Source organism: Cervus canadensis, chromosome 8 (assembly GCF_019320065.1).
Source record: "Cervus canadensis isolate Bull #8, Minnesota chromosome 8, ASM1932006v1, whole genome shotgun sequence".
NCBI classification, from domain to species: Eukaryota; Metazoa; Chordata; class Mammalia; order Artiodactyla; family Cervidae; genus Cervus; species Cervus canadensis.
This window is the reverse complement of record NC_057393.1, coordinates 33,955,166-33,973,747: the sequence shown is the minus strand read 5'-3', so window position 1 is coordinate 33,973,747 and position 18,582 is coordinate 33,955,166. Positions and strand designations below refer to the sequence as shown.

At 37.2% G+C, this 18,582-nt stretch overlaps 1 protein-coding gene across 1 annotated transcript in view; it reads right to left on the bottom strand.

Moving 5' to 3' along the window:
* The window catches only part of LOC122446733 (cytochrome P450 2C31), a 38,210-nt gene extending 19,836 nt beyond the window's left edge, over positions 1 to 18,374 (bottom strand). Inside the window, exons 1-4 of the mRNA XM_043477230.1 lie at positions 18,171 to 18,374; positions 11,526 to 11,688; positions 9,808 to 9,957; positions 1,932 to 2,092 (exon numbers count right to left, since the gene is read on the bottom strand). Of these exons, the coding sequence (XP_043333165.1) occupies positions 1,932 to 2,092; positions 9,808 to 9,957; positions 11,526 to 11,688; positions 18,171 to 18,338 (642 nt within the window). The 5' untranslated portion in view covers positions 18,339 to 18,374. The remainder of the gene's footprint in view (positions 1 to 1,931; positions 2,093 to 9,807; positions 9,958 to 11,525; positions 11,689 to 18,170) is intronic.
* Between the last annotated feature and the right edge of the window lie 208 nt (positions 18,375 to 18,582).

The window sequence follows — 18,582 nt, the reverse complement described above, 5'->3', positions numbered from 1 at the left end:
TTTAGTCTTGGTATGTTATGTGTTTCTGTGAATGCACACTTTTTTTCTAGGTATCCAGTTCATTGGTATGTAATTGTTCACAGTGGTGATAATGATCCTTTGAAGTGTTGTGACATCAGTTGTAATGCTTTTCTCTTTCTGATTTTATCTATTTGGATTGTCTCTCTTTTTATCTTGATGAGTCTGGCTAAGGTTTATCAATTCTCGTTTAGCTTTTCAACAACCAGCTTTTAGTTTCATCGATCTTTTCTATTGTCTGTAGTTAATGTTTCATTTATTTAATCTCTGACCTTTATTATTTCCTTCCTTCTACTAACTTTGGGCATTGTTTGTTCTTCTTTTTCTAGTTATTTTATATGTAAGGTCAGATTGTTTTTTTGAGATTTTTTTTCGTTTCCTGGGGTGGTAGGCCTGTTTGCTAAAAAAAACTCCCTCCCTCTTAGAACTGTTTTTGTTTGTCACAAAGATTTTAAAATGTTGTATTTCCATTTTCAATTATCTCAAAATATTTTCATTTCCTCTTTGATTTCCTTATTGATCCTTATTCAGTCCCCACATGTTTGTATTTTTTCCAGTTTTTTTTTCCTTGTGATTGATTTCTAGTTTCACACAGTTGTGGTTAGAAGAGATGCTTGATATGATTTCAATTTCTTGAATTCATTGACATAATTTATTTGTTTTATGACATAACACAATCTATCCTGGAGAATGTTTTGTGTACACTTGAAGAGAATGTGTATTTGACTGCATTTGGATGGAATGTTCTGTATAAATCTGATCTAATGTGTTGCTTAACACCAATTTTTCCTTATTAAGTTTAGATCTGCAATATTTGTTCATTAGTGTAAATGGTGTGTTAAAGTCTTGTACTATTATTATATTATGATCAACAATTACCTTTATGTCTATTAATATTCACACCCTTTTTTAGTAATGAATAAACTCACCAGAAATATTAAGTTAATGCCTAAATTATGTAGCTTATTTTTATTTAGGTATTTTATACCCTGAGAAATATGTGTTAAATCTCTTCAGTCATGTTCAACTTTTTGTGACCCTATGAACTGTAGCCTGCCAGGCTCCTCTGTCCATGTGATTTCCCAGGCAAGAATACTGGAGTGGGTTGCCAAGCCCTCTTCCAGGAAATCTTCCTCACTCAGGGATGGAACCTGCATCTCTTACACCTCCTGCATTGGCAGATGCCTTTTTTACTGCTAGCACCACCTGGAAAGCCCTGAGAAGTATACATGTTGCCCTTATTCACCTGGCTATTTCTAATCCTAAAAGTTATTGGCTCCTTTTTAAATAGTACCTTCATGACTTAATACCTTTGCTAGACACTGAAGAAATTTATTAAGGCTGGTAGCTTGTATCAAACTAGCTAAAGAGTTGAGAAATCTAGCTTCTAAGTCTAGTTCATTCTTTTTCTTGGTTAGGCTGCTTTGGAAAACATGTTTAATATCTCTGGGTGAATTTTTATGTTCCAAAAAATGAGGAATAGAATATTTATCCTCTATGGTCCTTCCCAAGTGGAAAACATCATAACCTTACATTCCACATAGAATTTTAGTTATAAAGGATGTATCACATATGTTAGTAACTTTTCCTGACATATGCTATCATAAAAAAACATATTTTATATGCCACTCTCTTTATCTATAGATATACAAATCAGGGGGTTAAAAAGGTTTCTGAAAAAAAAATTTTTGCTATAATTAGTACACTACAATATTATATTTTTCTTTTTATTACTATATTTTACATTTAAAAACTCAATTCATTAGCTAAATTGAATTGATAACTCACTAATCAGTCACAGGTGATAGTTTGATAAACTTTATCCATTTTGATAAAACACAAAGGGATGTGGAAGGATGAGCAATCAATTAGTTAGAAAACTGTTTCCCATTTAAAAAGAATCTTGACCTTACCTCTATCCAGGGGGTGCTTACAAGCATTGCATTTTCATTAAAATATTTTATCAAGGTTAGCAATTTCTCATCACTGTACTCAAAACGATTCCGGAAAATAATGGAGCAGATCACATTGCAGGGAGCACAGCTCAGAAGTAAAGTAGGATCACAAGGAGATCCTAAAAAGTCAATATAAACATTAGAAAATATTCTAGTATAAATCTTACATGTACTGTTTAAAGTAAGTAAGAAGGGTTGACTTCCAAGATTTTTTTTTTTATTTATAGGAACAACCTGGACATGCAATCATCACTATTCAATATGCCTAAAATAAAATGTATTGTGTTTTCCCAAGCAAAATTATCTAATCCAGTGTGATTTATTTGTTTTCCCTCCAAGTGTTCTCCTATTTATGCCATTCTCCAAATAACAGCCACAACGTAATTCACAAGAAAAAGGTTATTTTAAAATGTCTTTAATGTTGCCAGATTTAGCCTTTACTGTCGATACTTCCTCATCATGCCTACAGGAAACAGCAATATCATAAGAAAATCAACAGACTGGGGAGATTTGAAATAATATTTCAAAAATGCAGTTGAAAAAAATGGACTGGTCAAAATGGTCATCATCAAAACTCCACAAACAATAAATGCTGGAGAGGATGTGGAGAAAAGGGAACGCTCCTGCACAGTTGGTAGGAATGTAAACTGATACAGCCTCTATGGAAGACAGTATGGAGATTCCTTTAAAAACTAGGAATAAAACTGCCTTATGACCCAGCAATCCCACTACTAGGCATTATCCTGGGAAAACCAAAATTGAAAAAGACACATGTACCCCAGTGTTCACTGAAGCACTATATGCAATAGCTAGGACATGACAGCAACCTAGATGTCCATCAATAGATGAATGGATAAAGAAGCTGTGGTACATATATACAACGAATATTACTCAGACATAAAAAGGAGTGCATTTGAGTCAGTTCTAATGAGATGGACAAATCTAGAGCTTATTACACAGAGTGAAATAAGTCAGAAAGAGAAAAATAACTGTTGTATATTAACTCATATATATGTATATAGAAAGACAGCACTGATTAAACTATTTGCAGGATAGAAATGGAGATGCAGACATAGAGAACAGAATTATCGACACAGGTGGGTGGGAGGAAGGAGAAAGTTGGATGAATGGAGAGAGTAGCATGGAAACATATACACTAACATATGTAAATAGATACCAAAGGGAATTTGCTATATGAATCAGGGACCTCAAACCAGAGTGACAACCTAGAGGGGTAGAAAGGGGTGAGAGGCCACTACTATTCAACATAGTGTTGGAAGTTTTGGCCACAGCAATCAGAGCAGAAAAAGAAGTAAAAGGAATCCAGATAGGAAAAGAAGTGAAACTCTCACTGTTTGCAGATGACATGATCCTCTACATAGAAAACCCTAAAGACTCTACCAGAAAATTACTAGAGCTAATCAATGAATATAGTAAAGTTGCAGGATATAAAATTAACACACAGAAATCCCTTGCATTCCTATATACTAACAATGAAAAAACAGAAAGAGAAATTAAGGAAACAATACCATTCACCATTGCAACAAAAAGAATAAAATACTTAGGAGTATATCTACCTAAAGAAACAAAAGACCTATACATAGAAAACTATAAAACACTGATGAAAGAAATCAAAGAGGACACAAACAGATGGAGAAACATACCGTGTTCATGGATTGGAAGAATCAATATTGTCAAAATGGCTATTCTACCCAAAGCAATCTATAGATTCAATGCAATCCCTATCAAGCTACCAACGGTATTTTTCACAGAACTAGACCAAAGAATTTCACAATTTGTATGGAAATACAAAAAACCTCGAATAGCCAAAGTAATCTTTGAAAAGAGAAGAATGGAACTGGAGGAATCAACCTGCCTGACTTCAGACTCTACTACAAAGCCACAGTCATCAAGACAGTATGGTACTGGCACAAAGACAGAAATATAGACCAATGGAACAGAATAGAAAGCCCAGAGCTAAATCCACGAACCTATGGACACCTTATCTTTGACAAAGGAGGCAAGGATATACAATGGAAAAAAGACAACCTCTTTAACAAGTGGTGCTGGGAAAACTGGTCAACCACTTGTAAAAGAATGAAACTAGAACACTTTCTAACACCATACACAAAAATAAACTCAAAATGGATTAAAGATCTAAATGTAAGACCAGAAACTATAAAACTCCTAGAGGAGAACATAGGCAAAACACTCTCCGACATAAATCACAGCAAGATCCTCTATGACCCACCTCCCAGAATATTGGAAATAAAAGCAAAAATAAACAAATGGGACCTAATGAAACTTAAAAGCTTTTGCACAACAAAGGAAACTATAAGTAAGGTGAAAAGACAGCCCTCAGATTGGAGAAAATAATAGCAAATGAAGAAACAGACAAAGGATTAATCTCAAAAATATACAAGCAACTCCTGCAGCTCAATTCCAGAAAAATAAATGACCCAATCAAAAAATGGGCCAAAGAACTAAACAGACATTTCTCCAAAGAAGACATACAGATGGCTAACAAACACATGAAAAGATGCTCAACATCACTCATTATCAGAGAAATGCAAATCAAAACCACAATGAGGTACCATTACACGCCAGTCAGGATGGCTGCTATCCAAAAGTCTACAAGCAATAAATGCTGGAGAGGGTGTGGAGAAAAGGGAACCCTCTTACACTGTTGGTGGGAATGCAAACTAGTACAGCCGCTATGGAGAACAGTGTGGAGATTTCTTAAAAAACTGGAACTAGAACTGCCATATGACCCAGCAATCCCACTTCTGGGCATACACACTGAGGAAACCAGATCTGAAAGAGACACGTGCACCCAATGTTCATCGCAGCACTGTTTATAATAGCCAGGACATGGAAGCAACCTAGATGCCCATCAGCAGATGAATGGATAAGGAAGCTGTGGTACATATACACCATGGAATATTACTCAGCCGTTAAAAAGAATTCATTTGAATCAGTTCTAATGAGATGGATGAAACTGGAGCCCCTTATACAGAGTGAAGTAAGCCAGAAAGATAAAGAACATTACAGCATACTAACACATATATATGGAATTTAGAAAGATGGTAACGATAACCCTATATGCAAAACAGAAAAAGAGACACAGAAATACAAACAGACTTTTGAACTCTGTGGGAGAATGTGAGGGTGGGATATTTCAAAAGAACAGCATGTATACTATCTATGGTGAAACAGATCACCAGCCCAGGTGGGATGCATGAGACAAGTGCTCGGGCCTGGTGCACTGGGAAGACCCAGAGGAATCGGGTGGAGAGGGAGGTGGGAGGGGGGATCGGCATGGGGAATACGTGTAAATCTATGGCTGATTCATATCAATGTATGACAAAACCCACTGAAATGTTGTGAAGTAATTAGCCTCCAACTAATAAAAAAAAAAAGAAAGAAAAAAATAAAATAAAAGAACAGGCACTGTTCAAAAAAAAAAGAAAGGGGTGAGAGGTAGAAGGGAGATTCAAGAGGGAGGGAGAGGACCTATGTATATCTATGACTGATTCATGTTGATGTATGGCAGAAACCAACATGATATTGTAAAGCAGTTATCCTTCAACTAAAAACAAATAATTTTTTTAAAAAAGGAAAAAATTGGAGTGTGCTTTCTCTGTAGAAGAAAAGAACAGTGACAGAAATTGGAGTTACATTCAGATATTTTAAAAATATGTTATAGTATTAGAAACAGGCTTCCCAACCAAAATAAAGAATATGACTAGCTTTATTCCTGTTTGACTGATGACAATTTGTAAGCCTCATCTTTTCTTCTTCTACTGACATCTGGACTAGGTGACTTTAAAGAAAGCTCAAGTGATACTTCTTTGCAACAAGAACAAAATTTAAATCACATAAGGTCTGGTTTTTCACTGAGAACCTTCATGCCCAATCTATCCCCAAAAGACCATAAAAATCTCAAAACTGCATCCTTCCTGTGCTCTCTCAAGCCATTTTTGGATCTGGTTTCTAGCCACCTGCCCTCCACAGAAAGCCTCATTATGTGTGTAATAGACCTTTTCATATCCTATTGAGATGTGTGTATCACTACCAACCTCAACAGCTAAACTAAATTTTGGATGGGAGGTCCTTCCTGCCTCTGCCTCATTACTACCACAACACTATACTCCAAAAGGAAAAAGTCTAGCAGGGATTAAAAAGTAGAAGTTACCAGGGAAAAGGTTCTGCATAACATGTGAAATAAACTTGCAACAGTCAGTTAACTAGTGACAAACTCAGTTCAGTTCTGTTCAGTCGATTATTCATGTCTGACTCTTTGCAACCCCATGACTGCAGCACACCAGGCTTTGCTGTCCATCACCAACTTCCGGAGCTTGCTCAAACTCATGTCCATCGAGTCGGTGATGCCATCCAACCATCTCATCCTCTGTCGTCCCCTTCTACTCCTGCCTTCAATCCTTCCCAGCAACAGGGTCTTTTCCAGAGAGTCAGTTCTTCACATCAGGTGGCCGAAGTACTGGAGTTTCAGCTTCAGCATCAGTCTGTTCAATGAATATTAAGGACTGATTTCCTTGGGATTGACTGCTTGGATCTCCTTGCAGTACGAGACTTTCAAGAGTCTTCTCCAACACCACAGTTCAAAAGCATCAATTCTTCGGTGCTCAGCTTTCTTTATAGTCCAACTCTCACATCCATTCATGACTACTGGAAAAACCATAGCCTTGACTAGACGGACCTTTGTTGTCAAAGTAATGTCTCTGCTTTTTAATATGTTGTCTAGGTTGGTCATAACTCTCCTTTCAAGGAGTAAGCATCTTTTAATTTCATGGCTGCAATCACCATCTGCAGTGATGTTGGAGCCCAAAAAAATGAAGTCTGACACTGTTTCCACTGTTTCCACTGTTTCCCCATCTATTTGCCCTGAAGTGATGGGACCAGATCCCATAATCTCAGTTTTCTGAATGCTGAGCTTTAAGCCAACTTTTTCACTCTCCTCTTTCACTTTCATGAAGAGGCTCTTTAGTTCTTCTTCACTTTCTGCCATAAGGGTGGTGTCATCTGCATATCTGAGGTTATTGATATTTCTCCCAGCAATCTTGATTCCAGCTTATGATTCCTCCAGCCCAGCATTTCTTGTGATGTACTCTGCATATAAGTTAAATAAGCAAGGTGACAATATACAGCCTTGACGTACTCCTTTCCCTATTTGGAACCAGTCTGTTGTTCCATGTCCAGTTCTAACTGTTGCTTCCTGACCTGCATACAGGTTTCTCAAGAGGCAGGTCAGGTAGTCTGGTATTCCCATCTCTCTCAGAATTTTCCACATTTATTGTGATCCACACAGTCAAAGGCTTTGGCTTAGTCAATAAAGCAGAAATAGATTTTTTTTTTTGAACTAGAAATAGATAGTTTTTCTGGAATTCTCTTGCTTTTTGATGATCCAGCAGATGTTGGCAATTTGATCCCTGGTTCCTCTGCCTTTTCTAAAACCAGCTTGAACATCTGGAAGTTCATGGTTTATGTATTGCCGAAGCCTGTCTTGGAGAATTCTGAGCATTACTTTACTAGTGTATGAGATGAGTGCAATTGTGTGGTAATTTGTACATTCTGTGGCATTGCCTTTCTTTGAGATTGGAATGAAAACTGACTTTGTCAAGTCTTGTGACCACTGCTGAGTTTTCCAAGTTTGCTGACATATTGAGTGCAGCTCTTTCACAGCATCATCTTTCAGGATTTGAAATAGCTCAACTGAAATTCCATCACCTCCACTAGCTTTGTTCATACACACTCACCTAGAGCCAGACATCCTGGAATGTGAAGTCAAATGGGCCTTAGGAAGCATCACTATCAACAAAGCTAGCATGTGAGATATGTGCAATTGTGCGGTAGCTTGAACATTCTTTGGCATTGCCTTTCTTAGGGATTGGAATGAAAACTGACCTTTTCCAGTCCTAAGGCCACTGCTGAGTTTTCCTAACCTGCTGGCATATTGAGTGCAGCACTTTCACAGCATCATCTTTTAGGATTTGAAATAGTTCAACTGGAATTCCATCACCTGCACTAGCTTTGTTCGTAGTGATGCTTCCTAAGTCCCACTTGACTTCACATTCCAGGATGTCTGGCTCTAGGTGAGTGAACACACCATCGTGATTATCTGGGTCTTGAAGATCTTTTTTGTGTAGTTCTTCTGTGTATTCTTTCCACCTCTTCTTAATATCTTCTGCTTCTTTTAGGTCCATACCATTTCTGTTTTATTGTGCACATCTTTCATGAAATGTTCCGTTGGTATCTCTAATTTTCTTGAAGAGATCTCTAGTCTTTCCCATTCAATTTTTTTCCTCCATTTCTTTGCATTATTCACTAAAGAAGGCTTTCTTATCTCTCCTTGCTATTCTCTGGAACTTTGCAGTCAAACTGGGCTACCCCATGAGTATGAGGTCTCCATGGTTAGGTGGAATCAAGCAGAGTCTGGGAGGTCATCAGTGAGGAAGCTGAGAGAAGGCCATATTAATTATGGGAAAACTATCAGCTAACGATAATTGCTGCTTGAAATACAAATCAGGTGGACAAAACCACTTACAAGTAATATGTATCAAATTTCAATATTCATTGATTTACTAATTCCATTTCAGAAATTTTATTCTAGAAAGCAATCAGAAATATTCACTGATTAATATGTTTTTTTTATATTATTAGCGACAAAGTGTTGAAAACAATCTATCTGGACAAATAAATAAAGCTTGGTTAAATAAACTATGGTACCTGCAAAATAATAGACTACTATACTATTAATAATGATAATGATAATAAAAAATGGTAATGATAAAAGAACATGCAAACATATTTATTTAATATGTTAAATTTTAACATAAGAGTACAGAACAATCTATTTAGATGAACCTTGTGTTCTTATCACTGCTTCTGTGAAATCTCCCACCCATTCATAGGTAATATGCACCAAAAGTCCACATGATATGCAATGACAGTCTACTTGAGAAACTTACTCAAAAGAAGAAACCAGAATCACCCATATAGCTGTAATTATTGCATTATTTATACCAGTAGCAGCAAAAAACAAGGGGGAGAAACCTATCTGGATGACCATATATCAGTGGTAAAAAACCACAATACCGAGTCACAACTTAAAATATAGCCTTAGTAAGTTAATAATGTTCTTTAAAAATGAAATATTGAGGTTAAAAACCACCTATGTCTTATGATCCTGATCTTGCTCCTTCCCTGTGAAGTCTCCTACTCACCCATTTCTGTCCTATCCCCTCTTCCAGTCCTACATGGGCATCCACACACGTGTACACTGAGCAAATGTGTGCTGCTGCAGCTCCCTCCCTTCACACCCAAGGAGAGCTATAATACAGCCTTATGCACAGAGAAGGACTTGGTGCAAAATCTATACCTGAACCACTAATTTTATTTCAGTCTTATTGGGATTAAGCACATTTCCCAGCTCCTCTTACAGATAAGCACATTTCCCAACTCTTGTGACTGAGTTACAGCCCATGGAATATGAATGAACTTTTGTATGCCTGCCATACCTCACCTATTAAAAACAGTATTGCACTTTTCTTTATTCTTTCCTTCACCCCCACTACCATTCAAAGAGATGAACTCTGGGTGTCACAGGAAGGCAACCATGTGCTGAAGGTATCAAAGGCCCTGGAAACCAGGTGCTTGAAAAGGCCATTATGCCAACCACTTCACCTCTTACTACTGTCATGTGAGCAGAAAGTAAACTTCTGTTGTATTTGAGCCATTATCTCTCTATAGTCTACTTGTAAAATCATTTAGTCTGCCCAAGCAGTTACTGTTAATTACATAAAGAAAAACCCACCGTTGGTTTTTTTTAATGCGTCCACCAAACATAAGGCTTCCTCTTGAATTCTGTGTTCAATAGTCCTCTTCCCCATCCCCATATTCCTCAAAACCATGAGGGAGAAACGCCGAGTTTGCTTCCATATTTCACCATTGCTGAAAACAATTCCTATCAGGACAAAAATCAAAAACAGAGAAAAATAACCCATTGCCATGAATTCTAGCTGAGAGTCTTTAAACCAGGAAATGACAAGGACACCTAAGCAGGGATTAAATGTAGTAGTGACAGCCCCAGGAATTCCTATTGGGCCCTTTATCACCTGCCTCCTCCTCTCTTAACCCAGCTTGTATCTTACTGTCAAGACTCTTGGTTTTACATATTACTACACTCTTCCTTATCCATTAGCTCCTGAAAAATTCAGAACAACCCTAAGAACCAAGTGTTTTGTCTCCATTTTACTTATGAGGATGCTGAAAATCACAGAAGCAAAATGCTTGCTCTTTGGTGACACAGCTAAAAATCCACAGAGCCCAAGTTATAGGTTAAGTTTTGGGGGCTGATTTGTGCACTGAAAATGAACTGTAGGAGAAACAACAAAAGATTCAATTCTTAAGACGGGTGTAAAGAGCACTTGTGTATTGAAAGGAAGCTCATGAAAATCTATTCCTCAAGTAAGGAACATGGCCATAGCTCTTCCCATTTTGACATTTTCCTTCTATTTGCTAATCTCCTCCAAGAAATATGGATGTCTTCCCCGTGTTCTACCCTGCAGGTGCCTGCCCCCCCTTCTGACAACCCCACAGCTAGGCTAGGTCTATAATACAAACCATAAAGCACAAATATGCTCTGATAAGAGGGTCATGTGGAAACACAATAAATATAAATCAGAATGTTAAAGAAAATCTTTTTAAATCAAATACTTGCTCTGTCATCTGCTTTTTACATTGTACCAAGAAAGTTCACTGTCAGACTTCCAGAGCCAAGGACAATTTCAGAGGAAAAGACAATGCTCATAGGGAGCTTGTCTAATAAGACCTTAAAGAACAATGTAAAGGATGAAGTGACCCTATTCAGGCATTATTTTTGTAAGAACTCAGTGAACCACAAAGGATGGGACAGTTTAAGGTCTAGCTATTAAAAAACAGATGACAGACAGAGCAAGTATTTGATTTCAAAAGATTTTCTTTAATATTCAAATTTATATTTATTGTGTTTCCCCATGACCCTCTTTTCAGAGCATATTTGTGCTTTATGCTTTGTATTATATTCTATTGGATAAAAAAATTTGCTGTGCCTTTTTTTCTAAGAAGAATAGAAAATTGAATGCAATTTACATATTCCAAACCTTTGTTGGTTCCATGTATACAATATGCAAGCTTCCAAAACTAGCCTCTTAGCAACCATGATTCAGGCCAGAAAGCAAAATGTTCAATAAATAGGACACTTTATTGTCATTTTCCTCCCTTCTTTTTCTCTCTGTCTCTTTCTCATTTTCTTACCTGGCCATAATTTATTAATAGAACATTAGTGATTAGAAGATTTGCTTTCACTGCACTTAATGTTTCATTCAGACCGTGTCATCTTCATAATTTTAAATATGGATTAATGATCCATAGAAAACTGTTTATTTATGATGCTTTCATAAACTTCTCTATTACCTATAATTTCTCAATTCCTTAGCCTATTTGAGTCTTTCCAACCTACAATTCCCACACACTTCTCAAATAGAAGCATACCTAATCCCTGGTTGATGTGGTCTGCCACTGGTAAACTACCTCTGCCAGAAAATTCCTCACTCTGATCAATCAGGACTTGCTTCACTGCTTCATATCCATGCAACACCACAGTGGGCTTCATGCCAAAATACAGAGTGAACACAGGACCATAATCTTCTGCTAGCTGGAGAAAACAGGAGATGCAAGAACAGTGAGCATTTCAAAACTGAAACTGTAGATAATGTAAGAAAATATAGATAATGTGGGAAATGTTTTCAATCTTCTTAAGATTCACCCATTATAAAAGATTTCAATTTCTAGAACCAGTAATATAATATGACATCACTTTACTACAAGGGTAATTATCATTATATTATTAGGAATACTGTTATTATTATCATCACCATCAATAGTTATTCTTTATTCAGCTCCTACTGTGTGACAAAGGCCATAGTATGAATTCTATTAGTATTATTCTATTAAGCTTTTTTCTGCCAAACCTATAATTGCTCCTTCCTTAATATAGTGGCAATAAATGATATGTTTCTTCTGTTTAAAGGAAGGTGCTCCATCTCTCACACATACAGACTAATAATCATCCCTCCATCACCCATTCTTCACATCTTTAGCACCAGAGACCTCTAAGCTTTCAAAATGCACAAGGACATAGCCACAGACATTTTCCATCTTCCTGGTGTGATGATGTAAGTTTTCATGAACTGAGATAAGCAGAAGGGATGTACACAAATTCTACACTGGCATAAATGGGTGACAACGCATCTTTCATTTCTCCTCCTATCCATAGATTGAAATGACAGCATGGAGATGACCCCTCTGTGACAGCCTTAGAGCACAGGATGGTAAACTACAAGACTGAGGAGATCTGGTTCTCTGAAAGACCTCATGGAGGAGAGGCAGCCCAGCAGCACTTAACTCTATGCTTTCTATGTGGAAGGCAGAAATAAACTGTCTTCCTTAAGTCACTGCATTATTGTGGTCTTTCTGTCATGGCAGCTTATTTAGTGTACTACATGATATAGACTTTCACTCTTTCAACTTGTCCAATGTTTGAGTCCTTTTGCTACCTTCTAATTCATTCTCCATACAGCAACCCATTTCACAAAGCAAATGTTAAAGGACATCCTATGGCTCTTATGCTAAAAACCAATATTCTTAAAATCCTTGTAAAATCTACATACTCTGGTCCCTGCTTACCTGCCTAATCTCATCTCACACCATGCTTTTACCTACTCTCTGGGCAACAAACAAATTGGTCCTCTTTCAGACATTCCAATAACTAAGTCTGCTCCAGACTGAAAAAAAAAAATGGAACAAACATTTACTTGTATTTTATCCAGTTAATGACTAATTATTTTTCAGATCTCAGCTCCAACTTCACTTCCACAGAGAACCCTTACTGACTGTGCCTCCTGCCTGTAATCCTTTAAACTACATCACCTTTTTCTGCTGCACCTTTTTCTACTGTGTTCCTATTACATGGTTTGTAATAATACACTTATTTGCATGATTGTTTCATAAATACATGCTTACCATTTAGACTGTAAATTCCATACCGCTGACTTTTTTTTTTTTTTTTAATTCACTGCTCGTATAGCTAAAGAACCTGCCTGCAATGTGGGAGACCTAGGATCAGTCCCTGGGTTGGGAAGATCCCCTGGAGAAGGGAAGAGCTACCCACTCCAGTATTCTTGCTTGGAGAATTCCATGGACACAGGAGCCTGGCTGGTGGGCTACAGTCTATGGGGTCCAAAAGAATCAGACATGACTGAGTGATTAAAATTTTCACTTTCTTTCACTTTGAAAATTCCCAGCATCTGACACACCTGCTACTGAAAATAGGCACTCAATAACTTGTTACACTCAGGTATTAATATTTGTGCATAATAATTATTATTCACATTTTAAAGAAATAGAAATTAAAGCTCAGAGAGATTTATAAAATTTGACCAAGGCTGTGAGTTAACAAGTGTATGACCTGGGGTCCTGACACAATCTCTTCAAAACCAGAGTCTGATACACAGAAGGAGGAGCTTCCAGGAGCAGTGCTCTCATAACTACCTTTCCCAGAGAAGTCAGATTTCAAATAATTCCTTCAAAATTTAAAGAGCTATAGAACAGTTATTCATTCATTGAGCAAATGCAACAGAAGCTGTGAAATCTCTTGAAACTTGGTTATTTCCTTGATTTCAAATCAATGTATTCTTTCAGGAAAATTTTGGGGTTGTCACTCTGTAACTATACAGTTTTTAAAAATTAAAGCAATTTCATTGCCATTAGAATTCACCAAAAAAAAAAAATGCTATAAAGGACACATAGATCACAACATGGACAGAGAATTCCTACTTTTGACAATTTCAACAATGATCTCATTGATCTCACTCCATTCTGGCAACCTTTAGCTGTATGCCATCTAAAATCATGTCTGGGTGTCATACATCATTGAGAAGTGGGGTTTATCCCAGGGATGAAAGTATGGTTCAATATTCTCAATTTGATCAATGTGATATACCACATTAATAAATAAAAATAATATGGTAACTCAATAGATGTAGAAAAGTTTTCTATAAAATCCAATATCCATTTAGGATTAAAAATTCTCCACAAAGTAGGTATAGAGGCAACATACTTCAACATAATTTAAAAATCACGTATATAATAAGTCCACAGCTAATATCATCATACTTGACAGTGAAAAACTGAAAGCATTTTCTCTAAAATCAAGAACAAGACAAAGATGCTCACTCTTGCCAGTTTTACTCAAAATATCATATTGGAAATCAAAGCCATAGCAGTCAAAGAAAGAGAAATAAAAGGATTTGAAAAGAATGAAGTAAAACTGTCCTTATTTGTAGATAACACAATACTATGCATACAAAATTCTAAGTTCAGTTCAGTCGCTCAGTCGTGTTCCACTCTTTGCGACCCCATAGCCTGCAGCACTCCAGGACTCTCTGTCCATCACCAACTCCTGGAGTTTACTTAAACTCATATCCATTGAGTCAGTGATGCCATCCAACCATCTCATCCTCTGTCATCCCCTTCTCGCCCCACCTTCGATCTTTCCCAGCATCAGGTCTTTTCAAATGAGTCAGTTCTTCACTTCAGGTGGCCAAAGTACTGGAGTTTCAGCTTCAGCATCAGTCCTTCCAAGGAATACTCAGGACTGATTGGATCTCCTTGCTGTCCCAAATTCTAAAGATCCCAACAAAAGTCTTCTAGAGCTCATCAGTGAATTTGGAAAAGTTGTAGGATAAAAAAATTAACATACAGAAATCTGTTCCATTTCTAAACAATAAGAACAAACTATCAGAAAGAGAAATTAATAAAGCAATCCCACTTATCATCACACAGAAGAGAATAAAATTCCAAGCAATAAATCTAATTAATCACAGAATTAAAAGACATGTACTCAGAAAACTATAAGATGCTGATTTTTAAAAAAAAAAGACAATACAAATGGATGGAAAGACATAACATGCTCATGGACAGGGTAAGTTAATATTGTTAAAATGAACATATTACATGTTACCCAAGGAAATCAACAGATTCAAAGCAAATCCTATCAAAATACAAGTGTAATTTTCAAAGTAATACATCAAGTAATTCTAAAATTTGTATGGAAACACAAAAGATCTCAAGTAGGCAAAGATATCCAACGAAAGGACAGAACTGAAAGTATCATACTCCCTGATGTCAGACTACAGTACAAAGTTACAGTAACCAAAACAATTATACTGGCACAAAAATGGACACAGGTCTATAGAGCAGAACATATAGCCCAGAAAAAAACCCACACTTATATGAACAACGAATCCATGAAAAAGGACACTAAAATATACAGTGGGAAAAAGGCAATTTCTTCAATAAGTGGTGTGAGGAAAACTAGACAGCTACACATAAAGAAATAAATTAAAATATTTCACATGCTAGTAAGGTTATGCCCAAAATCTTAGATAGGCTTCAGCAGTACATGAATCAAGACCTTCCAGATGCAAAAGCTGGGTTTAGAAAAGGCAGAGGAACCAGAGATCAAATTACCAACATTCATTGGATCATAGAGAAAGCAAGATCTGTTCAGTTCAGTCGCTCAGTCATGTCCGACTCTTTGTGACCCCATGGCCTGCAGCATGCCAGGCCTTCCTGTCCATCACTAACTCCTGGAGTTTACTCAAACTCTTGTCCATTCAGTCAGTAATGCCATGCAACCATCTCATCCTCTTCTAGGAGAAAGCAAGGGAATTCCAGAAAAATATCTACTTCTGCTTCATTGACTACACTAAATCCTTTTACAGTATGGATCACAAAAAACTGTGAAAAATTTTGAAGAGATGGGAGTACCAGACCTCCTTACCTGTCTCCTGTGAAACCTGTATGCGGGTAAAGATGCAAGAGTTAGAAATTGGAATGGAACAATTGACTGGTTCAAAAGTGGGAAAGGAGTACAACAAGGCTGTATACTGTCACCTGCTTATATGCAGAGTATATCTTAACTTAGATGCAGAGTACATCATATGAAATGCTGGGCTGGATGAATCACAAATTGGCATCAAGATTACCAGCAGAACTATCAACAAGCTCAGATATGCAGATGATACCAATCTAATGGCAGAAAGCAAAGAGGAACTATAGAAGGGTGAAAGAGAAAAGTGAAAAACTAACTTAAAACTCAGCATTCAAAAAACTAAGATCATGGCATTCCATCCCATTTTTTCATGGCAAACAAAAGGGGGAAAGTGGAAGCAGTGACAGATTTTATTTTCTTGGGTTCCAAAATCACTGTGGACAGTGACTGCAGCCATGAAATTAAAAGGTGTTTCCTCCTTGGAAGAAAAGCTATGACAAACCTAGACAGCATATCAAGAAGCAGAGACATCACTTTGCTGGCAAAGGTCCATCTAGTCAAAGCTATGGTTTTTCTAGTAGTCATGTACAGATGTGAGAGGTGAACCATAAAGAAGGCTGAAGACTGAAGAACTGATGCCTTTGAACTGTGGTGTTGGAGAAGACTCTTGAGAGTCCCTGGGACTGCAAGGAAATCCAACCAGTCCATCCTAAAGGAAATCAGTCCTGAATATTCATTGGAAGGACTGTTGATCAAGCTGAAGCTCCAATACTTTGGCAACCTGATGGGAAGAGCCAACTCATTGGAAAAGACCCTGATGCTGGGAAAGACTGAAGACAAAGGAGAAGCGGGTGGCAGAGGGTAAGATGGTTAGATAGCATCACTGCCTCAATGGACATGAGTTTGAGCAAACCCCAAGAGATAGTGGAGGACAGAGTAGCCTGGCATTCTGCAGTCTGTGGGTCGCAAAGAGTCAGACACAACTCAGTGACTGAACAACACAGAAAGAAAATATTTTCTCATACTATATACAAAACTTAACTCAAAAAGAGTTGAGGACTTAAATGTAAGACCAGAAACCATAAAACTCCTAGAAGAAAACATAGGCAGTATACTCTTTGACATGTATCATAGCATATATTTTTGGATCTGCCTACTAGTGAAGTGAAAGTGTTAGTCACCAAGCTCTGTCCGAGTCTTTGCAACCCCCTAGATTGTAGCCCACCAGGCTCCTCTGTCCATGGAATTCTCCAGGCAAGAATTCTGAAGTGGGTAGCCACTCCTTTCACCAGGGGATCTTTCTCAACCCAGAAATCGAACCCAGGTCTCCCACATTGTGGGCAGATTCTTTATCATCTTTACCACAAAAGAGAATGAAATTTTGCCACTTGCAATAACATAAACAAATCTGGAGGGCATTACACTTAGTGAAGTAAGTCAGACAGAGAAAGACAAATACTCTATGTTATCATTTATATGTGGAATATTTTTTTTTAAAAAATGAATTAACTGAACAGAATATAAACAGGCTCACATACATAGAGAACAAACTAGTGGTTACCAGTGGGAAACAAGAAGAATGGAAGGGGAAATGAGAGGTAGGGGATTAAAAACTATAGGCTGCTATGCATAAAACAAATAAACTACAAGGATAAATTGTTCAGCACAGGGAATACAGCCTATATTTTATAATAAATTTCAAAGGAGCATAATCTATAAAATTTTCTATTTTCTCACTTGAAACTAACATAATATTGTAAATCAACTCTAGCTCAATTGAAAATAAATTAACAGGGTTCCCCTGGTAATCCAGTGGTTAAGAATCTGCCTCACAATGCAAGGGATGCTGGTTTGATCCCTGGTCTGGGAAAACCCCACTTGCTGCAGGGAAAAAGCCTGAGTACCACAGCTAGTTAGCCTACACTCTGGAGACTGTGAGGAGCAACTACTAAAGCCTATGAGCCACAGAGTCTGTCTGTTGCAACAAGAGAAGTCATGGCAGGAGAAGCCCGCACACTGCAACTAGAATGTAGTTTCTGCTCGCCACAATGAGAGAAAGCCTGTACACAGTGATGAACACCCAGCACAGCCAAAAATAAATATTTTTAAAATAAATGAATAAAAATAAATAACAGTGAATAAATAAATAAATAAATAAAATAATGTCCAGGTGTCCAGTGGGAACTCCCCTTTAAAACCACTTTTAACTAACATGGTGTCTGGGACTATGGAGTCTGGGACAAGACATAGGACTGTCTTATTTACTCATTACAAACAACTGGAAGAAAAGTAATCATACTTGCCTTGCTTATGGATTCGCTGACATTCTTAATATTTATCTGGAGAATATTTCCAACAATTGGGAGAGGTGTGGGCCCAGGTGGCAGCTTCCCTTTGGCATACCTCTGATTCCATAGAAAAAGGAAAATCAAAATAGAAAGACAGATCACCAGAACTACAAAGAGATCCATTGGTGTGCTTTGTGTGAGGGCAACTGAAAGCTTAGAATCCAAACATTTTATAAAAACTAAGTGCAAAGAAAAAAACAAACAAACAAAGTTCCAGCTTATCACCAAACATGCAATAAGTCTTTGAACTTTTAAATAAATACTGCTTTATCATCAGTGCACTTTGGCTTGTCAATAGATATTTAAACAAAAGGTTACATTAGTATTGATAAACATGTCAGTTTCAATGGAAATTTCAACTGAAAAT